Here is a 24,926-nt window from a genome sequence, read left to right as displayed (position 1 = left end):
GGGAACAACAAACCATGAGCCTTGGCTTCTGAACCAGTGCTTGCATTTTGTTCCTTCCCCAAATCTCTTGCTTCCACTTGTGGCTTATTTGCAGAGAAACAAACTACTAGTGCTGGTTCACACAAAATGCTAAAGCAAAGCTTGTGACATGTTGCTCCAGGGCTCTAGGCAGGGTGGAACAAAATGGGGAACCATGATGGTTTACCATGATGCGCAAAGAAGTCTAGGATATATTTGCTCAGGAAACATAAGCTAGTGGCAGCCATATAAATATATATTTTGAAATAAAATATCCTCTTTTGTGTGGTTATGACCAGAGATGAAAGTTTTTCTTTTTTTTAGCCCGTGCAACTATTTTGCAATACTGACACCCCTTAAAACAGTGACATACAACTGTGTGTAGGTGTAATTGTGCAATGTGCTATGGGACAACATGGCCTCTCCCTTTTTCTATTTCACAACTCTTCCATCTGCCAGTACGATTATCTTCATTCATTTATCTATCTGCCCATGTGACGTGTTCTGGCATATTTAGAACTTTTTTCTTCAACAGTTGCACAGAAACACAGGAGAGGGTATACTCCAGAATCAGATGTTTCTTTGTTTAGGAGTCCATTGCAAGTGAGTTTACAAACATTTTTTGCCTACCTAGATAATCAATTAGTGAACCAACAACATTTGGGCATTTACAGTATAACCCTGAACCTGATTCAAAGGAAAAATAATAATTCATCTGCAATGAATGTGAGGGTTATTGGGTTGTTTTTGTTTTTATATAGATTGTGTATTTCGTGTTTCTATGTTATGATTTTATCCTGTGAACTGCCCTGAGACCTCTGGATATAGGGTGGCAAAGAAAGAAAGAAAGAGAGAAAGAAAGAAAGAAAGAAAGAAAGAAAGAAAGAAGGGCTAGAAGAGAAGAGTCTTGTTGCAGTGGAGAAGGGCAATAATATTTGCTGCTTTACAAAGCAGGGAAATTAGTACTTAAGTACTAGACAAGGGGTGTCTCAGCCATCACTGAATATTGTTGCCATTATCCTCATACCAACCATGATTTAAATCTGATAACCAACCTCCAGCAAGAAGCAGTTGCGGTATTTTGCTCTTTTGAAACATCTGCTGGCATTTCCTCAACTAAGTCAGCAAACTCAATTGCCAGACCAACTGCTGCTTCTGAGTCACTATTTCTGCCAGTCTCCTAACTGGCTAACTAAAAGGGAGTCAGCTAGACCATTTCTTAAATTCCTTTTCTGTACAAGCTTTTCTGCTGCTCATCGTAGCCTCAGCAGGTTCCATCTCCTTTCCCCATGCTGGCCCTCTACAAATCCCTCAGCTACAGAGTAAGAGCTGCCTCCATTTTTGGCTTCTTCTCTTCCACACCCTCTCATGATTATCATGGAGGAAAAAAGCAGCTGTGGCTCATCCCTAGCTCACCTCAGCCACTCTATAATGGCTTTGGGCAGATTGAAAACAAGCAAACAAAAGCCAAGAGCTGCTGCTGCAAGGAAAGGAGGGGAAAAAACCTGGGAGCAGATTTCTGTCAACAAAACAATGGTTTATTGGTCTTCTGTCCTGCTCTTGAAAACAGATTCCTGCTGAGGGACAACTTATGCCCTATGTAGGGATGGGTGCCAAGAATAAAGCCCACCTGAGACAGATGTTGTACAATGTATTTTAGAAATCTCCTCTACAGATATTTGCAGATGGCCCAAAAATACCTAAATAAATAAATAAGCAAGCAAGTTGGAGAGTTGAGCAGAAAATTATTTTTTCAAGAACTGCTAGGGCAGGATTAGGAGAAACCAGGACTGATTTTGTTTTTTTGTTTGTTGTGTGTGGGTGAGAGACTGTGTTCTCAATTGTGCACAATACATTTGCAAGGCAGTTGGTGACAAAGTTTAATTTCAAAGAAAAATCATGCAGAAAATGAGACGTGGGGAGATAGAGTCTTGCTGCTCTGCCTTATATGCTTTTCCCTTTCAAGCTGGGTTTATATATGAATGTGAAAGTGAGTAGGTTAGGGCTGTGCTGGCTCTGTGGAAAGAGAAAAGTTCTTAGCCCATTTTCAGAGGAACTTTTAGTATATTTCTGCTGGAGAGTAGAAACTTCCATTGGTTATCAAGCCACAGTTTGTTTACTATTGAACTGTACAACCTGAAAACAACAAAGTTGTAAAAAGTATCCAGTGACTCAGTCATTCATTATATAGTTTTTTATACTGTACAGCCTGAAACGAACTTAAACTGGGGGTTTCCTCAAAAAAATTATATACAGGGGACAAGATAAGCCTTGTTAGTGTTTGCAGCTTTTAATGGGCTACAAAAATGCATCCCTGGTTACCTGATAAAGAACCAATTTAATAGTCAAACACTGTGTTCAAGTAATAATAATTTCAACTTACCATGTGAGGCTTCCTAATAAACTTCCTGAAAGGCGGTCTTAGGAATCTCGCAGGTTTTTGGAATCCATACATTTGAGTGTTTCGTAATTTTGGGAAGCTACTACTCTGTTCATCCCTAAACAGACACAATATTAAAAGCTGTGAAAACTAAAATGATGCCATGTCAAACAGCACAGCATTTTAAAATTAGGATCAAATAACCAATATATATATTTTAATCCATGATAATAAGCTCACCAGCCAGCCAGGCTAATCCTCCCTACCCATTGATATCAAGCAGGCACATTCAGTGCACTGTTTTCAATCCCTGCTAAAGTTTTTTGTTTAAGCAAGCCTACCTAGACATGCAAATTTGGTATGTATTTTAATATGTAATTTTTAAATGTGTATTTTTAAAACGGTTGGTTTTGAAGAAAATGAAGCTAGCTTGTTTTAAATATCCGATTTTATCAGTAATATTAATGCATGTTTTACATAAACCACTTAGGTTTTTATGACTAAACAGGATAAAATAAAATGAAATAAAATACCCATTCAAACAAAAATGCAAAGTAATGAATGTAAAGGTCACTAAAATAAACCCAAAGTAACTCTGAGTATGTTGCTATGAAGCCTTCATAACCTGACTGGGGAGAAATATAAAAACAATGCAGGTTCTCTGTTGGATGAATCAATAACAGCCAATATCCACTAAAAAAATTAATGTGTATTCCTGTTACTATGGGTAGCTTACATTTTTGAGAGCTGAAGACATTTCTCATAAACAGACACTTTTTCAGACACAAACAAGCAGTCAAGAGGGAAGAGTCTCATGGAAAGCCATAGGTTTCCACAATAAACATCATATACACAAAGCATCCTTGCCTGTGCCACATTCTTTATGCAGAGATTAAAAGTTTCTGCATGATTGCAAACTTCGAGTTGTCAAAAATCACAACAGTATTTATGCAAAATACCTAGGATGAAATCCTGTTTTCTCTGCATTATTTCCATTAAGTTTGGATGCATCAGTTTTACAGAGTTCTATATGAAGTCCCCAAACTGTCAAGAATGAGAAGCTGTATTTTGCTTCAAATGCATAAAATTGGGTAATTATCAAATATTTACGTGTTATGTCTTAAATCTGTAAACACAATTGGCCAGAAGATAATGAACAAACAAAAAGATATTTCTAGAAAATATCAAATGTAAACCGCAGTACCCACCAAAATAATGCTGGCAACTGAAAGCCAGTTTCTATAAGGTTTTAAAGCACTTACTGATGTTCCTCCTCTTTGGGAATGTTGTGAGGAAGGACACTTAAATAGTGAGGTAGCCACTGAGAATCCTTTCATGGGAGTGGATGTACCACATGGATAGCAATTTCCACAGGGCATTCTCAGTAGATCAAAAGAGAGCACAATGGAAAACAGGTAGAAGGAACTGGGATCTTGGCAATTCATCTGGTCAGAAAATGGGCCACTACTTTTATGCTTGCTGAAGCATCCCAGCCGTCTCTGTGGGCAGCCACTTACATTACAGTAATCTTCTCTAGAGGTTTTAAAGGAATGAAAGATGCAAGAGGGTCAACAGGATACAATTATTCCAATTATGCTAGGCAGAGATTATAAAATAGGAGCATTAGATTCTCAGTACCATATGCAAGCTGAAAGCCAGAAAAACTAGTGGTTTAAAAAGGAGAGAGTGTCCAAGTGCAGAGAAGCATTGCAGACAAAGTGGCAAATGGCTGGAGTTGATAAAAGAATTCAGCTTCTTCCGAATGGCCTTTGTGAGCCAGAACTATTCTGAGTCAGTCATGTACCGCTGAGCACTATATGCTCACTAGATGTAACAATGACTTAAAATTATCTCACACTTGATCTTAGCCAAAAGGCCGAGAAGCGATTGACTTAAAATTATCTCAACGAATAAAGCCAGGCTAAATTCCTGACACTGTGAATTCACACTCTGTATTCAATTAGAAGATCTAACTTTATTTAAATATTGAGTAATTTGGTCTACAAAATAGGTGACAAATTCAGTATAGAGAGCCAAGAATGACTCATCTTCCAGCAGAGACATCCAGAGTTCACCAGGCCATACATCACCCAGAACAGCTTTGCCAGACAGCACTTTGCAAACACTGTGACTGAAGACACGATATATTGCTTTGCGCTGCTGTCACAGTTGGTCAAGGCTATGTGGACTGTGAAATTTTAAAATCCTATGCCATCTAAACCCAATTTCACTGATCAGATTTTTCATTAAACAACTTAATAAAGTAAGACTTCCAAAATCCAGCGTTTTAACCATTTGAAAAATTATAAGGACGAGGGAAAGGCGAAGAGCACAGACAGAACGTTTGCAGAGAAAGAGACCAAGAAATAATAGCAACAGGATGGGGCCAAGGGAATGGGTACAGGGAATCTAAAGGCAGACAAGATGGATACATGCATACCAGGCCCACTTGCTCATTCGACCTCAAGCATCACAAACTCTCAGAAAAATCAGCCATACATTTTCAAAATTCTCCTCAAATCAATATGGGTTACAAAAATTTTTAAAAAAACTAAAGCATCCCAGAATATTGAATTATTCATCATAGAAGAGACTGCACACTTGCAATTACCATATTCAATACCAGCATCCCTATATATACACAGTTAGCAATGTAATTAGGACTTCACTCCATAAAGCCAATTAGCTACATTATCTTTTAGGTACTGCAAAATAGCATGATTCATATTTTTTTGGTAAACTGATGAAAAGGGTGTTGAAGACAGACAATAAGAGTCAGTGTCTCGCTCCTGTCTCTATGCATCATGCACATCATCAGTCTTCTTGTTGTAATTCCCATGTGGTAGAGATGACCAAAGAGTAACAGCTGTCCTCCAGAATACATGAATGGGGAGAGAAAATGCTCATGGAAAACTGTGACTAGTTCGGAGGGAGATGAGATCCAGAAGATGCTGCTTGGCAGAATGGAATTACAGGCAGAGTGGGCATCATCTGGCTTTGACAGCCAGACAAATCGAAGCAAGCATAATGAGAGCTCCACCCTCGGACTTCTGACTCAAAGTTTAACCATACCACCAAAGGCAAGAGACATCTCTAATGGGTTGTGCGGCTAGAAAGCAAAAACCTTCTGTATAGTCCTACTTGAGCTCAAGCAAGAGATGAAAGGAAGGAATAAATGAGTAGACTTTTCTACACCCTATGTCCATCATTACTCTCACACAGCCTAACATAGCATGGTGACAGTTTAGCATCTAAACTAGTTTGACTTCTCGTCCTCATCTCTATTATTATTGGGACTAACATATACAATATACTGTATCAGAGAAAGGAGGACCTAAAGATTATTGCCAAAAGCAAAGCTAACTTTAATTTATCCTTTAAATACATTATAGAAAATTAAAAACATAGGATTTCTGAAGTGTCTTTGAGTGCAACATTGAAAATGATGAGGAGAAAGGGGAAAAATACTCTAAAATGAAATATGTTTTAAATTCATATAATGCAACAGAACTTAAAAGTGCAACCTGTTATTTGAACACAATTACCTATGTGATGCACCATCAATATAAAAGTTGTCCTCATCTTCATTCCGCAATCTTTCTTTTCTTCTTCTCTCAATGTCATATCTTAGATCATTTGGATCTTCTAGAACTCTCATCACGCTCTAAAGAAACAATGGCTTACAGAATGATACAGTTCACTTTTATTTTTCTTCATTTTTTCTTATGAACAAGTTTAGTATTAGAAGAAATAAACCAACAAAACAAAGAGCTTCAAATTTTTGAGATCAGTGTCACAGATTATGTTGACGTAAGATTCTAATGCGGTATAGTGGTTTAGAGCAGGGTGCCCTGCAGATGGTGCTGGAACTCAATACGCATCAGTCCTAGGCAGCAATGATGGGACTTGTTTCCATTAACATCTGGAGGGCATCACACTGGCCCCCACTGATTTAAGTGTTGGGGGAGGGCTTTGAAGACCCAGGTCCAAATCCTCATTCAGCCATTAAGCTCACTTGATGTTGACCCAGGCACTCTCTCTCAACAAAACATACTTCACAGGGTTGTTTGGGTGGGTGGGGGAGCACCTATGTGTGTGTGGAGAATCACAAACCCTTCCTTGGTATCTTTGAAGAAAGGATGGGGTATAAATGTAAGTAAATTAAATATATATATCCGTCCGGTACAAATTATTTAAGTTAGTCTATATATACCACTTTAAAATATGAAGACATTTTAGAATTACAATATTGTCACTGAAAATACACTTTCCTTACATTCAAAAATAAAATACACATACCTGCTCAGACTTGCATGGAACAGCTCTTTTTTTCTGAAGTTCAGCCAAAGACATATCGATTCTCCTGGTGTAATGAGCATATCATTCAGCATCAGTAAGAGGGTCAAATGGAAGCAAGAAAGTTAACTTCAATAGGAACTGAATTATCTTACTATATAATATTGTATAAGAAAAAAGTTATGCTGCAGTTTATGTGGTGTGTGAACTGTAGGATGGTAACAGTAGGCAGAGCAAGCGAGCTAAGCTGGTCAACCAAACAAGCGAGGAGGGTGGCACAATGGGCAAGTGGGTGGCCCAGGAGGTTGAAGGAGCTGTGAGATGATTGGGTGACGTGTAAAAGGAAGGGGTGGGAGGTTAGCAAAGGAAGTTTGCCAGGGGGTAGATGTGGTTAGTGAGCAACGCAAGTATGGGTGGCAGTACAAAAATACTTGCATAATGCATCTTTACAACCACTGAGCTACTAGGAGTTTTACTGGTGCTGGTGGAGCTGGTGGTAAGGCACCAGATTGGGAAATATTGACATGGACTATGGGGGTAATGGGAGAGGGTCCAAAAATCAGAGGCCAGGAATTGATGCACATGGGAAAGACATGTCTGCTTGGTCACATTCATATTCAAGATAATGCTGTGTTTTAACACCATGTTCGTATGCATTCCTAGTCATGTAATTTATGTCTATTAGGATTGAAACCCCGGAGGCATAAACGAAAGTCATTAACCAACAAAAAGCCAATATAGGTCAGGCCTATGTATGCTGTACTCTGTGTGCTAAGTTTCCACAACTGCACTCTGATGATCAAATCTTAGCATATAAAGTGAAGATATGAATGAACTTCATGCATGCACATGCAGCCCCTTTGCTCCCACTTCTTTGCTCCCTTTATGCAAGCAAGCTGTGGCTAAGCACAGTTCTCATTACATCTGAACATGGAGCTATGGTTAATGGCTTCCAAACAAGCCAGGATATGGAAACGAACTTCGAACCATGGTGAGAGGCATGCCAGGTAGCAAAGAAATGGTCTGTCAACTACTGGGCAAGATTTTTACTAGACCAATGTATGTTTATTTTACCTGTGAATTTCTGGATTTGAATGTCTTTTAACTTCCTCTGCCAATGGCTTATCTTCTATTTTTGAGAAGCGCTCATGTAACGTTAGATCAGGAGATTTAAAATAATCTGCTGTGAAGAGGATAAATAGGGAAAAATAAGTTAATCCTTTTCATTGCAATGTCAGCATTAAAAGTGGTGCTGAAACTAACACGCTGGAGACAATGAAGCTATGAAGTTATTTAAGTCCTCACGGCTTTGTGTCTCTAAAGCCATATATCTCTCTCTACATTATCTCTAATGATAATGAGTGGAATTCCGTGTTACTCTCTTCCAATGGCTCTATCTGTGCAAGAGAGGGGGAAGGCTAATTGCACAAACGAAAATCCTTGAGCAGGGCTTTCACTGATTAGCTCGTGAGGTGCATCCCACCCACAGATTTAGCCTTCGGAAGCCCTTCAATAACTCTCTGAGGTCCTAAAGACGTGCCCCTCTAAAGATGTGAACAACATTACTTACACCTCAAAATGCAAAAGATAAAAGCAATACTTACTTTTTATAAAAAGTTCAAAATGGGCAACAAGGCAAAAGATCTAGAATATGTGTACATAATTTCATTTTCTCCTGAATTCAAGTGTACTTCTGTTTAGGTAACCTCATATGACTTGAAGAGACCATAACTTGTTAAATGCAACTATATTTTTGTTCAGTCTTTTTAATTTAAAATTGACCTTACACATGAGTTATGACATAGAAAGGGAGACTGCCTCTTATTATTGCTCAATGTTTTCTAGGACTCTGTTTCACAGTCCAAAAAGCACTAATACGTCTCTCCTTTCTTCTTACAAAGATTGTGAGAGCTCAGAGAGCCAATCTTATAATAAATCTAATAATCATATATACTAATAGTGATCGCAATTCTCCTAGTCTTTTACATAGCCAAAATCACAGCATCCATATACAGGAGCGAGGTGTTTGCAGGCTCAGGGAGAAAACCCTAGTGGGGAACTCCCTCCTCCCAAAAAACCCAGTGAAAACTGAGCATTCCACAGAATGGTGACGGTCCATTGGAGGGGGATGGAAAACTATGTAGCAGAATTCAACCAAGTATCCTGAATAGGAGCACTCCACACGGCACACAATTTGTTACAGGTCCTACATGAAATTTCTAATTTAAGGAGTAGAAAGCAGTATTTCGTGGATTTATGATGGTAAACTACTAATTTCTTGCTCTGAAATCTGCAAAATATTGTACCACCATTAAATAGGGATTATTCTTGCACAACTCTGTGAAGTCTATATGATGTTTTACACATCCTGAGCTACTTGGATTAATGACATTCATAATAATTTGATAACACAAAGATGCAGACTACACCACAGATAATGTGCATGTCTAACACTCTGTAACCACCTTTAACTTGATGGATAATTGTGATGATTTCCTGAGCAAATTCTTTTGATGGGTTTTGTTCTACCTTCTGCGTCACAGATTTTATATGCTCAAACACTGGATGGAATTTTTCAGTTTTTCTACCCACAGCTACTAGATCACATGATGTCTGCCTCTCCATGATATGACTAGATGAACTCCTGGAATAAATTTAGACATGTTTAGAAAATATTCCCTCAAATATTTAACATAACAGTAACAATACATTTTAAAAAGTTATTTCAAAGGAAAGTAAAACTAAGCATTCCACAAATGAAGGAAAGGTTTGTGATTTTCATAATAATACGTATTACTTTTATATTAGGAACACTTCAAGTACTTACCCTTTTTCACAACTAATACACACACAAGTATTAAAGCAAACACAAAGAGTCAGTTCAACCTATAACATCCTGAAGACAACTCAGAAATTAAGTCTGGACAGAAATGCTGGAGACAGCTTTTGCTTAAATGCCATTTTTGTTTGCTTTCTTATTCTGCTGTTAATAGTGACATCACTGGGCCAAATTTTAAATAATCATTCTGGATTCTCTGAAAACTGTTTTGTGCTAAAAATGGTGACCCCAAACATTTGGCTCAGTCCTATCAAAAATCAGTATCTTAGGAAAAAGCCTTATCTCCTCTTTTGAACATGGTACATATAAGATTCTCTCCCATCTTCAGTTTGTAATCTTCTTCCTGCTCTGGTGAGTAGCCTACCCAAGGAAGAAGGTGCTTCCCTTACATCCTTGCCTTGGATGCATGGAATTCCATAGTATTTCAAACGGCTACACTGCATTCTCATTCTCTGGTGTCCCTGCGTGGAGGTTTTAGGGTCCGCCCGCAGAAAAGCCCTTCTTTCTCCCATTTGACAAATCTACAACACAGATTCTCACACTAGAGAAGATGTTGAACGTTTTGCCCTAGGTTTTGCTCTTGACTACTGCTGATATAAGAATCAAAGACTCAGGGTGTATATTTTGATTTAATTATGTTTCAAATATTAATGGCATTTAGATAGAATGCAGCACTGAAAAGATTTTATGCATGGCTCCTGTGTGCCTACATTTTATAACCCCTGTGCTCTCTAGGCCATAAGCAATAAACCCTATCTAACCCTGAAGGTGGCACAAATGGTCATTAAAGATGTTGTTCTAGTTAGGACTGGGGAGTGAATCTTCTGAAGTGGTGGTTTGGCTAGAACAACCACATTAAGTTGGGCTCTGTGATACTGCAATAGTATCTAATAAACTCCCTAACTGGGTGCCGGACTTGATTTTCTTCCTTGGTTCCACGTTTTATTTAAAGGTGGTCCCTCGCCTGGGTGACAACAAGGTGGTGTAGAAAAAAATTCTTACCACACTGCTTATAGGTCAGGATCCAAAAATGCCTATGCAGATACCTAGAGCAATTGGGTGCATAAGAACTGTGTCAATTTCCCCATCCCATCCTGCTACCTACTTGAGATGCACCATCCAAGAGAGGGATGAATGAAGGCAGAAATTGTGGGAGAAGCTTGCCTCAGACAGCAGAGTATACTCTTAGCCTCAGACAGCAGAGTATACTGGGGCAGAACCCAGTTTTGCTAATCTTCTGGAGCAGTTTCTCGGGGATGGAGTGGGGGTGTCCACAAACAATGTTTTGGAGGGCTTGCAGAAGGCCACATAAAATTATTTGAATTCCAACTTACCACATACATTTTAAACTGAACAATAAGTGCATGCTTATTAACAAAATGCACATGAGATGAATAATTAGGTATCTAAAACTTTCCAAATAAAGACCTTAGGGACTTGAAATGAAAAACATTTGTAAAGAAGTAAGAAAAATTTACAAAAATAGATAACATATCATTTTTGTTTTGGCTGCTACTGGCTTTCTCAAAGCCAACTTAAACAGAATTTGAACACTGCCCTTATCTAAATCTCTATCCACTAACATGACTATCCCATGAGATGCTGCAATTTTTCAGCACAGGCAGGGGACCTCAAACTTCACTTATCCATATGGAATAGCAACCCGACTCTCAAAGGGGATAGATGTTATGCTGCTCAGCTGGACTGTGCCACGCCCTTCAGTTTTCTGAATACAGTGGTACCTTGGTTCTCGAATGGCTTCATTATTGAACAAATCGGCTCCTGAACGCCGCAAACCCAGAAGTGTTCTGGTTTGCGAACGTTCTTCAGAAGCCAAAGGTCTGATGCAACTTCCGCCTGAGTGCAAATAGCTCCTGCAGTCAATTGGAAGCCGTGCCTTGGTTTTTGAACGGTTTCGGGAGTTGAACGGACTCCCACAACAGATTAAGTTCGAGAACCAAGGTACCACTGTAGAGAGGCCTAGTACAGAACTGGTCAGAAGCCAAATTACATTTTTTGCTTTTGGAAAGCAGTAGCTGCACTTCAGGACACCCCTACTCTTCTTTAGACTGCCCAAACACTCTTAAGTTAGTTTTTCTTCGTCTCAAGTTCCACTCTCTTCCTTGACCTACAATGGACTGCTGTTTTATATTATATGTATCTATACATATCTATACATACATGCGGGACGCGGGTGGCGCTGTGGGTAAAACCTCAGTGCCTAGGACTTGCCGATCGTATGGTCGGCGGTTCGAATCCCTGCGGCGGGGTGAGCTCCTGTCGTTCGGTCCCAGCTCCTGCCCACCTAGCAGTTCAAAAGCACCCTTAAGTGCAAGTAAATAAATAGGGACCGCTTTATAGCGGGAAGGTAAACGGTGTTTCCGTGCGCTGCACTGGTGCTGGCTCGCCAGCTGCAGCTTCGTCACGCTGGCCACGTGACCCGTAAGTGTCCTCGGATGGCGTCGGCTCACGGCCTCTAGAGCGAGATGAGCACGCAACCCTAGAGTCGGACACGACTGGCCTGTACGGGCAGGGGTACCTTTACCTTATACATACATGTATACAACATACACACACAACCACACGAAAGCACACATGGTACACAGCCACTTATGTTCTGTTAATTGAGCTCAATGCTACCATACTATAATGATCAAGCAACTTGACATCTTTAATACATTCATAAACATGGGTGTTGTTTTTAAAAATCCAAAAGGCAATACCTGTATTTATTTATGGTTTTCTTCATATCCACTTTGACTGTGAGTTTTTCCTTTCTTGTGTGGTGGACATCAGACACTTTTACATCTGAAATTTTGTGATGAGTGTCATGCTGGTCTCTCCTTCCCCTAAAATCCATTTCTTTCCTGAGTCTTTCCTTTTCTTTTTGATCAAAGGGTAAAAGATCAGCATCACTTTTGTGAGATTTAACACATGAATTGCAGCCTTTTCCCGAAATATATTTAACTGATGCTTCTGTATGAGGGTCTTCTGTGTGCCTGACTCTTTCACTGTTATAGTAATTTGGATATTTGCTATTCCAAGCTTCTTTAGGAGAATTATATTTCTTCTCTTCCACCTTCGTATATTTCTCTGCTCTTTCATCAGATATATATTTCCCTCCATCTGGATGTCTATGACGTTTCTGACTATAGTCATATGTAATCTTTGTTTGACAGCTATCACTGTACTCCTTTACAACAGGCCGATGGGTTTGAAGACCAGGGTTTCTTTGCTCTCCCTTTTCTTGGTTGAGTGAAGAATGATCTTGCTTCCACTTGGAATTACTTGCTACTTCTCTATCATCATACCTCTCCAATTCTTTAGCCCTTTTAGACGTGTGCCCATATTCTCTGTTATCACGATCTTCAGGATACCTGTGTTGACATAAAGTAGTTTATACTTGCAGTAAGGAAGAAAATGAGAACTTACGTATGCAGAATGCTGGAAAACACAGGCTTTATGTAGAATGTGTCACCCCATGATCCCTCAAGCCACTAAAGAGAGGGGAAATTATGATCCTTTTATATGCTAGCCACCAACAGGATTAATTTAAAAGATACAATACTGCTCTACCACCAGCAGCCCACAATTAAACTATGTTTTATTCTGTTAGCAAAAAAAATGGTTTTCAGGGTAGAATCTTCAACTATAAGGACAATCGACTTTCACTTGAGGCTTTACACCATTTAAAAAAACCATTAAAACTGGGCAATTTCTCTACCTCTTCTGCAAAGAGCTCCTTGGCATAAATTCACTAGAACATCTTCGAGGTGACTGAGTATACTTGTCTTCTTGTAACTGGTGGTGCCTCAAGTCATTTTCATTCCACTTCCTTTCAAAGTTAGTTCCTAATGGCTCATGGAAAGTCTTCATCCCTTTTGTATTTCCAGCGGCAGCTCGGGGGTCTTCATGCATCTCTCTGTCACGTGTTTTGGACGGATAAAAAGAATGGTTGTGTTCTTTGCGAGACATTTCTGGATACCTGGAAGGAAAGTGGCATCTTCCGATATCAGCATTCCTTTCCGGTGAATGTGTCCTACAAGGTTTGTGACTATACATATCTTCCGAAGGGATTCTTTTCAGAGTTGGTGAATATGACCTACATTCATAAAGTCGGTGGTGGTTCGTTTCGTGTGGTGCATATCTAGTACTGGCTTGTCCATATTTCCCATCTTCCACTCTCCACGGCATAGGCTTCTTTGCATCTTTCCGGAAACCTTTGTATTCACAGTCATAATTGCTATGATTGTGCCTTTGTCTGTTGTGTTCCTGACTCCTGAAGGCAGGCGATAAAGACCTACATATAAACACACAAAAACACAATTCCATTTTAACTACTGTAATACAGCTTCTTTTTGTGAATCTTAGGCTTTATCACAAACCGTGTCCAAAAGTCTCTGGCTGAAATTACCCTGAGTAGCGCATTTTAACTAGCACATGAGGGCTTTGCAGTTGCGACTTGCAGTCTTTCCCATTTTAAAGTCAATTAAAATGTATGTCCTGATACTTAAAAGGACAATAAACACAAAGAACAGGTTCCTGTAAGCAGATCTTCTCCATTATGCAAACAGGAATCTCTCAGGAGTTGTGCACACAAAGCTTGTTCTGATCTAATGAATCACACTTAGTAAGCCTCTCCTTAAATGCAATCATTCCAACTCCATTCAAATAGGTATTAGAACACTAATGTGAAGAAAGGAGAAAACACTAAACTTGCATTTCTATTATCAGAATCTCTTTCACATGTGGAGTCCTGAACATATTTACTGTTCTACATTATTAGGACTCAGCCTCAGTCAAACCCTGAAAAAGTCCCTTCTGACAACATCATTTAAGGCTCTCTTCTAGTAAGTTAAGTGAAACCTTTATGATCCGTAGAAAAATATGGACATTTACCTTCGTTTCCATCTTGGTGATCTTGATCGTGATCTAACCATCTTTTCCTATCAATTAATTTATTGAATCTATAAAGAAAATATAAACAAATGACTACTTATTAATAATTGGGATCTGTTACAATTAAAATAGATAACAATTTTAAAATGTTTACACAATATCAGAATACTTTAGTTTAGGCATTTTTTTAATGTTTAAATGAACAGCCACATTGTGGAAATGAAAAACGAAAGAGAACATTTGTATAAGCTATTCCTTTACTTTAAAGCAAAGTAGTAGCAATTTGCTGACTTCATTTCTGCAAGTTAGTACTGATAGACTGCATCCAACTGGTGCCTTCCTGCTGATGAAAGGCTCTTTGATCCAACAGAACCTTCTATTGGATCAGAACAGGAACAGGAATCCTGGCCATCTCAGTTCTCCTTCACATCTACAATCCCCTTCTACACCACACAAATAAAATCTGTTTTGTAGGAGGATTTTTGGGAGGATGTTTTAGAACAGCGTGTGAGATGTAGGGGCTGCAGGGATCACCAAAGAACATCATATACAAAAACAATGGGAGATGAGCCTAATCCACTTCATCTATATCAGGGATGTCCAACTCCCAAGAGACTGTGATCTATTCACAGAATATAAAAGTGGAAGTGGTCTACCCATTTGGGGGGGGGGTCAAGGTGGTTGAGCTTTTTTTAGGGGGCCGTAGCAAATATTTCAGCCGCTGGGGAGGCTACAACATAAATCTATAAACAGAAAGTCATCCTGCCAGCGGAAACTCCATCTTCCAGTCTTGAAATCGTGTGCAGATAAAGGAAAGAGGGAGGGGCGGAGCCGAATGCGTCTTTTACCCCGTGGACAAAAATGAGCCCGCGACTCAAATACTGCTCAGAAGCTTCAGCTATGGCACTTCTGGATAAGTTGGATTAGTGGGAATTTAATTGGTATAAACTAGCTCTGTTTAGAAGCTAGTAAACCAACGCGGGAATCCCAGGTTTTCAGAACGCCTACTTATAAAAAGTGGAAGCATTTGAGATAATCTTTACATTCATAAGCAGCTTGTATAAGGCATGTACAGTGGTACCTTGGGTTAAGTACTTAATTCATTCCGGAGGTCCGTACTTAACCTGAAACTGTTCTTAACCTGAAGCACCACTTTAGCTAATGGGGCCTCCCGCTGCTGCCGGAGCACAATTTCTGTTCTCATCCTGAAGCAAAGTTCTTAACCTGAAGCACTATTTCTGGGTTAGCGGAGTCTGTAACCTGAAGCGTATGTAACCTGAAGCGTATGTAACCCGAGGTAGCACTGTATAAGGCAATTTTAAAAGCCCAAGTTCAAAGGCTCCCTGGACAATAAAAAATTAGCAGCAGAGTATGTAATATATTTATGTCAGGATTACTCATAGTTTGTTAAATTCTATTTATGAATCCCAACTGAGACCAAGACATTGTCTCTGTACATAGGGGGGTGGTGTTTGCTTATTATGTCTGCTACCTGAACAACTACATTCAGGGAAGTTGTAGCAACTAACAATCTGAGATTGCTACACAAGACTGCCCACTTCTGTGGCCTCTTTTACAATACTCCATAGTACTTCTATGGTCAGGCTGGTGGTGCCATCCATATGTGAAATATGCACAGCAAAAACTGTTCAGTAAAAACCTGAGAGGCATGGCATCTTCAGTGGCTGCAGAGTCGCTTTCTCCACATGTGAAAAAAATGATGGAAGTAAAGTATGTGCCATTTAAACCTTTTCAAATAGGCAAGGATTTTTCAGCCAGGCACTGTTTTAATGTTATTATCAAACTACAGTATAACAATTCTCTGTCTATTCAACAAAAATATTTCAAATAATTTATTAAAGGCCAATGAATATAGTAACATAAGCCAGTCTACTTCACCAGATGCATTACAACAAATCTGCTCCCATTAAGGAATCATAAGAGTCTTTGTTGTTGTTTTCTTCAACATACCAACCCTGCTACCACTTAGAAGATAATATTCATATGTTGTGGGGTGAACCAACCAAACAGGTCCTTTTCCCATGCACCGTATTTACAAACATAGCCCTTTCTTTCTCTGTTTTAACAGAGTCCTACCTTTTGCTGGGACCCGGGTGGCGCTGTGGGTTAAACAACAGAGCCTAGGACTTGCCGTTCAGAAGGCCGGCGGTTTGAATCCCCGTGACGGGGTGAGCTCCGGTTGCTCAGTCCCTGCTCCTGCCAACCTAGCAGTTCAAAAGCACGTCAAAGTGCAAGTAGATAAATAGGTACCACTCCGGCAGGAAGGTAAACAGCGTTTCTGTGCGCTGCTCTGGTTCGCCAGAAGTGGCTTAGTCATGCTGGCCACATGACCCAGAAGCTGTACGCCAGCGCCCTCGGCCAGTAAAGCGAGATGAGTACCGCAGCCCCAGAGTCATCCGCGACTGGACCTAACGGTCAGGGGTCCCTTTACCCTCACCTTTTGCACAGAGTATTGTAAAATGAACGTCTTCTCTTGCCTACTGTCTTACACATTCAGTTTTTCACTCGTTAATGGAACAGCAACATGAAATATGTTCTAATATCAGAACTGTTTCTACACAGTGCTCACTTACGAATAGAATAACAGTCCTATCCATGTCCCAAATGACTACACAAAGCCAAGAAAAATACCATAAAAATCACAGCCCTACCAATCCCAAAGTTGGATATGTGTGACAGAAATCACAGCCAAGAAAAAGGACTTGTCATCCAAACAGCAATGCAATCACATTGGTAGCGTGGGAAAGACTGACATCATGCATAGGATCTTGCTTCAGGATAAAGAGTACTAGCATAATTTACAGGACAGACACTCCTTTCACCTTGTGGAAAGAAACCGTTCACATAAGAGTCTTTAAAATTCACCCCAAAGTCAAGTCATTTAACATCTTGACAGGGATGTTTAATCCATTTTGAGGACAGAAAAATTACTACAAAAGTTACTCAATTTGTTTTGCTACTCTTCAAAGAAATGTGAACAATGATTTATATATTTACCCAAATCCTTACATCCTTTTAATACAACTTGAATCTGCTCATCCTTCCTTCTGCTGGCTACCAAAATTAAAGTACAGGAAACAAAATGTTTTGGGAAATAGCTCTGGATGATAAACAGATGCACATATGACACTCCTTTAGATGAAGAGACATAATTTTAAAAGTTATTCCGAAGGCTTACTCTATTCCCTGTGACTTCAACCTTTGTGGGTGGATGGCAGCTGCCAAGCCCAGGATATAACTGCTTTAGGCAAATGGGTGGATATTGTGGCATGCCTTTACATTTCTGTAAGTAAGTAAAACCTGTTGTCAGTAACTCAGGTGCAATACAAATTCACAACATTTTAGTCAGAAGTAAGGTAAGATCCCTTTTTCTATGGAGACTGGAAGGCATCAACGAACTATTTTGCAATCCACAAGACAACGTTTAGAAAATGTTGACATTTGGGGCAAACACTTGGAATTCCTTTGTAAAGATATCTACACAACATGCCAAGGCGGCTATCCTGTGTGTACTTGCTTCACAATAAGACTCACTAAAAATAATTTAAGATAAAGTCTCAGTTACCAGAGCAGTAATTTCTTTTTTTGAGGAAATGTCCTTACACAGAGAGATATGCAAGAACACAACCTTTGTCATGGTCACTGGCTTCTATCCAGTTTTCAACAGAGGATACTTTCAGACTGACAATTCCTTTCTTGTATTGTCATCTGTTTCTGAAACATCTATGTAACTAATAGCCTGAATGGCATTTGACTTTCCCGAATGGAAAGGTAAGATATTAAAAGTGTTTGAAAAGAAAGATCTATAAAATGAGGAAGGTTATAGGATTCATTATGCAGGAATGAGAATTGAAGATATGTATTTGACTTCTCCTCTCCTTCCCACCCCTCACACCCATCCAAATCAAAGCAACAATAAGCAATCTTGGTTCTGTGAGTCCCTAACGATTACATAAAATTATTTTCAAAAGTTATATTCTGCCCCTCATCTCAACCTCATCACCATGCTCCAGATGTTCCACAGAGTCAAACCACAACAGAAATGAAAATGGCAAGTTCTAATCAGTTTGAAAAGCACAAAGGTTGTCAAATGACTTGTTATATAAACCATATCCCTGAGAAATAGGAAACATTTTTATTTCTTCCACCTTGACAATGTAACATGTAGAAGTTTAGAACCCCCGAAATGATATTTGAACAGGCTTTTGTTGCTCTGCATGCTGCCTGTCCCCCTTTATGCCTGGTTCATTTCTACAGCACCTACTCTAACCTTGCTATTGCTTCAGTCGCTTCACTCAGAATCACAGATCCAGGAATTGACTCACAGGTCCCTTCCTTTTCCCAGCTGCCACTGGGGAAACTGTTTATAGAATCCCAACTCCACAGGACTCCTGATTATGTCTCATCTTAGACAGTCATTAGAACAAAATATGAACAAAATTTGAGGTTCAGACTACAATCCTAACCCCACATACCTGTAAACCCCACTGAATCCAACAGGAATTACTTCTGAGTAGACATGGTTAGGATTGCACTACACACACACACACACACACACAGACAGACACAGACAGACAGACAGACACACACACACACACACACACACTTTGGGCTCTCAGGTGAACAGCCCTCAAGAACATCCTGGGACTAAGCCTCACATTCTGATAATGGAGTATTCAACAGCCAGGGTGAATTTATATAGCCCTACTCTTACATTTTAGGGACGCGGGTAGTGCTGTGGGTTAAACCACAGAGCCTAGGGCTTGCCGATCAGAAGGTCGGTGGTTCAAATCCTTGCGACGGAGTGAGCTCCCATCGCTCGGTCCCTGCTTCTGCCATCCTAGCAGTTCGAAAGCATGTCAAAGTGCAAGTAGATAAATAGGTGCCGCTCCGGTGGGAAGGTAAATGGCGTTTCCATGCGCTGCTCTGGTTCACCAGAAACAGCTTAGTCATGCTGGCCACATGACCCGGAAGCTGTACGACAGCTCCCTCGGCCAATAAAGCGAGATGAGTGCCGCAACCCCAGAGTTGGTCACGACTGGACCTAATGGTCAGGGGTCCCTTTACCTTTACTCTTAAATTGACAAGACACACAAATCTGTTTCTGTCATTATTAATAACCATGTGTCTAATACAGGAAGATTTGGGAAGGCAAAAGGTACACGGCCTTCTGCCACAAGGCAAAAGCAGTATTTCTCTCTTGGGGGTGAGTAGAAGAACTCCACCACTGCCCCTGTTATCTGGTGGCTATGGATCACCCCATGACCAGGAAGGGGTGCTTTGCTGTTAGGCTGGATAAAGCTTTCACCTCATCCTGCACCAGCCAACTAGTTAAGAGAACCAAAGTGCTCCACACTGAGAATCATGGCAGTGTAGGACACTATAATCACATGGAAAGTTTCACCTTTTTCAGGTTACCTCAGGTAAAACCCCCAAACCGTTACTATTCAAAACTTTACATGGGCTTCATCAATTGCCCTATTTTATCCTTTACACTGCAATTTATGAAACAGTCAAAGGCTTACACATGGACATAGTCTAAAAATTCTGTGGGTAGAATTCACCTAACAAACGCCACCAGTACAAACCCCTGTTTAAGGGCTTTCACTTGCACAGCAGGGTTTCCACCCTGCTCCCCCTATGAAATTAGGGGAGAAATCAAAACTAGCTTGGCTGTAGATACTCAGGGATTTTTAAAACATTTTTTTATACTGGAAAACTGTGGCCGCCACCTTGACAACAGCTAAAATTCTTCTGCATCCATGGGTATTGCTGCTTCTGCTTCAGTTAATTTAGCATACTGCAGAGGGAACATTGCATAACCTAGCACAATAAACACCAGTGTTACACACAAACCAAGGAAGGCTAGCTTTTTCCAAGAATGCATTAAAGTACTCCAAAATGGACTACAATGCTAGAATCCAAAGATCTGGCAGCTGCAAATGCATATGGATAGAATTAGGCACTGGTGCTTCCAGAATAAAAGTCATGATTAAAGGAAAACACTACTGTTTGGCCTGAAGCCCTCCACAAAAGTATATATGCTAGATGCGAGAAACCCAGAGGCTTTGGCTTGATGATCAACTTCTCATCTGTCTCTCCTCACTATGAGAGATTTTTAGGTGAGCAGGTTAATGGAGTGCATGGTACAGTAGTTTAGTTGGTAACCACACAGAAACAAGGAAGAAAGGAAATTGGCAACAGTATGTTGCAAATGTACTCAAGGCCTCCTGGAGCTACTATGAGCCAAGTGATGGTAGCATGAACAACATACTTTAATTTTTTTAGCAGTATAAATTTTCTTTGAGTCTGTATAAGAAATCACTTGCATATTGTGTTAAGGTTTTTGTTAATGCAATAAGAACCAGAATGCTAAGCTGTAAAGCTGCTGCAGCAGCTAACACAAAACTACATTTGACAGAAGCAGGGGCTGGGGAAACCCAGCCAGATGTCCGGGGTAAAAATAATAAATTATTATTATAAATTATTATTAATTCTAAATGACCCCTGAGTCAGATGGATGTTGGTGCCATTCCTGCTAAAACTGCTATAAAAAGGAGAAAGGGGTCTGCGATTATGTTCTACAAATAACAGTTATGCACAATTGTTTTTTGCATTTTTAACTGTACTATTGAGGTTTTTCTTCATGTTATGCTTAATTCCTTTCCGTTTCTAATATTTACTGAAGATACAGTGGTACCTTAGTACTCAAACGGCTTCGCTCCTGAACAAATCAGCTCCCAAACGCCGCAAACCCGGAAGTAAGTGTTCCAGTTTGCGAATGTTTTTTGGAAGCCAAATGTCCGACACGGTTTCCACTTCAGTGCAGGAAGCCACACCTTGGTTTTTGAATGTTTTTGGGAGTCGAACAGACTCCTGGAACGGATTAAGTTCGAGAACCAAGGTACCACTGTAGTCCTATCTCACAATACTTAAAATGTTTACATTGTGTACTTACTATGGTATTCACGCAGTAGGTGCTAGAAAGCAGAGCATGAACATAATATTGTACAACTTGAGATGTTCTCTTCAACATACAACACTTTAACTACTCCTTTAACTACTTTGCATTATGCATGTTTGAGCACATATCAGCTTTGAAAAAGAAGTCTGTAAGTTACCAGCCCTTGTGTTGACACACACTCTTGTTAGTCATTTGTAGAAGATCTGAGGTTTGAAAGAAAAATAATAATCAGCTCTTCCAGTTTAGGAAAGGTTCATTATATAGTGGCCTGGAGGTGATACTTGCCATAGGAAGCCAGGCAACAAGCTATATATCTCACACAAATTTGCCTGCATACCTAAGGTCTTCAAAGAAAGTTTACATAATGTGGTTCCTCCCTCCATCATTTTTATAGAAAGAACAGTGCCTGAAACAAGATATTTATCCAAGAGTTTAAAGTTCTTTCTTATAAAACTTGCTGCCACAACAAGCACAGTTCAATTTTGCCACAAGATTATTAAGATTTGTATTAGATGGTTTTGAATGATTTTTTCCACAGCCCTGCCCTAGGGCAGTGGAAACCAGGATGTCAGTCTAAACAGACTACTACATCTGGAGAATGCATTTAGCTTTGAAAAACAATCTGGTAGAAAGTGAAAATTGCCTTGTGACCATACTTCTATGACTGAAATTTAACATTTATTCATTTTAAAATATCTGCACTCAATTGAAGTATCTAAATTGATAATTTAATGATGACAATAAGTTCACAGTGGAGACCCTAAGACAGCTGATGACACCTTGTACATATCCTCCTGGCAACTCTGCAGCCAAGCTGGTGCCCGTGCCAAACATATTGCCCTGCTTTCCTTTAGACCACATCAGCAAGGCTGAGAAGGAGGTATTGTCTTCTGGGTGAGCCAGGACCTCCATACACCCTGCCCAGACATGCACCCTGGGGCGGTTTTTTCAGTGCTGCTAACACAGTGGTTTGACTTCACCCTGGAGCCAGAATCACTCTTGAGATGGATGCCAACAGCAAGCTGACAAATCAACTATAAAGAAACTTCAAAAAAGAGCATATGCTTATGCCAAACAAACTGATGCCAATTCTATTAGAGGTGACAAAAAAAATCAAAGTCACAAATTGATTAGTTTTTTCACTGCTATGGATGCTTTGAAAATCATATTCCAAATGCCAAACTCACAATCAAACACATTTAACTACCTTCAGACAAAACCTTGTTTTCAAGCAATTGGTTTTGCTTAAGTGTCCTTGCATGCTTGCAGAAAGAGCAAAATATAAATTCATGAAATTTCAGAGTTATGCCTTCCTCTTGTCTTTCAGCAAATATAATTGTGTGGTGCAAAGATTTGTGGGAACCATGACTAGAGGTTTTAGATTATACTCCTATGTATTAGAAAAACTCTAGTTTATTTGCAAGCCAGTATGTTTCAACATGAACACTTTTGTTTAGGCAATATATATTATATGATGAAATTGGAAATTTGATTTAAATCTATTGGGCAATCTTCAATGTTTGTCACACTCCAAGAGTACATCCACTGAAATAAACAGATTACAAGTCAATCAATTTCAGTGAGTCTATTCGAAGTATGATTAACGTGGTCTCCAACCAAACACAGCTCCATCTACTCTGAAGCAAAGAGAATGCAAAAGAAGAGTGAGACTAGTCACTTAAGCTTATGGAAAAAGGAGGTGCGTACAATGTCTGCAGAGGTGAAAGTTTGGGTTATTCTATAAAAGGAGGTGTGTACAATGTATGCAGAGGTGAAAGTTTGGGTTATTCTATAAAAGGAGGTGCGTACAATGTATGCAGAGGTGAAAGTTTGGGTTATTCTATAACCCAAACTGTTAAAATAGAAACTTTCAAAATTGTAGTACCCAAGAACAACTGACAATGAGTTCCATTTTATAATTTTTGGGCATATAAATAAAAACCTAGGGAAGAGCAGATGTGCACAACCACCCTAAGGCAACTAAACAAAAATGAATTTGTAATTATACACTTAGTGTAAGAAGGAGATGTACTATATTATTATTTATAACTAACTGAATTCACATAAGACTCTGCTGAGCAAGTCTAAGATCTAAAGAAAATTAACTTGCCAATAGTACACAGCCCTACAGACAAGCTAAAAAGTTTAGCACTTTGCTGATACCCAACAATTCCAGGCAGTGTCAACCACTCCTCTCTTCACCCCATGAAAAATCACAACGCTCAACGAACCCAATGAAATGGAAAGCAAAACTTCAGACATTTTTAAAAAAGTTATTCTCTCATGTACAAATACAAAGATAAGAGCAACCCACTGGATCTGACCAAAGGTCTGTCTAGTCCAGTATCCTATTCCCACAGTGGGAAGTCAGATGTGTCTGGGTACTCCACAAGCAAGGCAACAACCCACACCCATAGTTGCTACCTAGGCAAGGGATAGGAAAAGCGGTAATGAAAGCAGTTCCCACTTGTTATCTTCTCAACATATGTTTCTGTCTGTCTTTATCACTTCTCCCAAGTACCAGTTTATCTGAAGCATCAATAGGAGATGGCTATAGCCTTCATGTATGTTTGCAGGCTTCTCAGACACATCTGGTTGGCCACTATTGTAACTCTGCTTCAGGTTTCTGGTATCCAAAGCAGTATTCTGGGAGATGGAAAAATAGAGAGTTCGATATACAAATACAAAATTACATATCTCACCATATTGTAGTTAAACAGGTTTCTCCTATGAAAGTTGCACCACAAATGCAGGAAATAAACATCTGATGTCCTCCATAACAGTCCAAGTAGGTTCCTTGCTTTTGTATCAGCCTATATATTTCAGATCACTTAGGTGCTAGTATTAGAAACCAGCTAATTTTTTTAAGAAACCAGGTGATCGATCAGCTGTTATTTTTTACAGCCTTAACCTAGCAGATATTAATCCCTCTTTTTGTGCTCCAAGTCATGGTGGTTAAAGATTCTTACATGTTTACATGTGAATTTATTTTATTAACATTTGTATACTACTGCCCTTCATCCAATGATCTCAAGGCAGTTCATTGCATAAAAATGCAAGATAAAAGCACAAAATATGTAATAAAAACAACAAACCAAACCAATAACACCTCCCCACATTTAAAACACTATGGCATGTTAGTCAGCCAAAGGCCTTGTTGAAGAGGAATGCTTTTGCTTGGCACCTAAAGATGTATAATGAAAGTGCCAGCCAAACCTCCCTTGGGAGAGCATTCCACAAATTGGGAGCCAGCGCAGAAAAGGCCCTGTTGTCACCCTATGGACCTCTTGTGGAGGAGGCACCCAAAAAAGAGATTAAATCCACTGCAACAATTTTGAGCACAGTGCTACAGAATGGCAACGATTCTGATTTAATATGTTATTAAGAATAAGTTTTCCTTACAATTTGCCGCACTATTGCCAAACTATCACTCTCACAATTTGGACATCTAGGTAAGTTTTTTTTTGGGGGGGGGGGGGTTAAACCCCAGTTTAATTTACTCTAATCAG

General features: G+C 39.6%; 1 protein-coding gene and 1 long non-coding RNA gene across 5 annotated transcripts in view; one reads left to right on the top strand and one right to left on the bottom strand.

Annotated features, from left to right (window-relative positions):
- Positions 1-24,926, bottom strand: part of BCLAF3 (BCLAF1 and THRAP3 family member 3) — a 31,287-nt gene that overhangs the window by 5,614 nt on the left and 747 nt on the right. For 2 of the 4 annotated variants that reach the window (XM_053387104.1, XM_053387106.1), the window contains exons 2-9: positions 14,433-14,500; positions 13,258-13,833; positions 12,257-12,910; positions 9,160-9,338; positions 7,769-7,877; positions 6,698-6,761; positions 5,944-6,062; positions 2,402-2,516 (exon numbers count right to left, since the gene is read on the bottom strand). In XM_053387104.1, the coding sequence (XP_053243079.1) occupies positions 2,402-2,516; positions 5,944-6,062; positions 6,698-6,761; positions 7,769-7,877; positions 9,160-9,338; positions 12,257-12,910; positions 13,258-13,833; positions 14,433-14,473 (1,857 nt within the window). In that variant the 5' untranslated portion in view covers positions 14,474-14,500. Of the gene's footprint in view, positions 1-2,401; positions 2,517-5,943; positions 6,063-6,697; positions 6,762-7,768; positions 7,878-9,159; positions 9,339-12,256; positions 12,911-13,257; positions 13,834-14,432; positions 14,501-17,631; positions 17,737-24,926 lie in introns of all 4 variants that reach the window. The other 2 variants (XM_053387105.1, XM_053387107.1) reach the window with 2 other exon arrangements.
- On the top strand, positions 2,852-5,854 carry LOC128413169 (uncharacterized). The gene is made up of 2 exons (XR_008330265.1): positions 2,852-4,228; positions 4,280-5,854. It is a non-coding gene; the product is annotated as an uncharacterized LOC128413169 (long non-coding RNA).

The sequence above is a fragment of the Podarcis raffonei genome, chromosome 4 (genome assembly GCF_027172205.1).
Source record: "Podarcis raffonei isolate rPodRaf1 chromosome 4, rPodRaf1.pri, whole genome shotgun sequence".
Classification (NCBI taxonomy): domain Eukaryota; kingdom Metazoa; phylum Chordata; class Lepidosauria; order Squamata; family Lacertidae; genus Podarcis; species Podarcis raffonei.
This window is presented reverse-complemented; position numbering and strand designations above follow the sequence as displayed.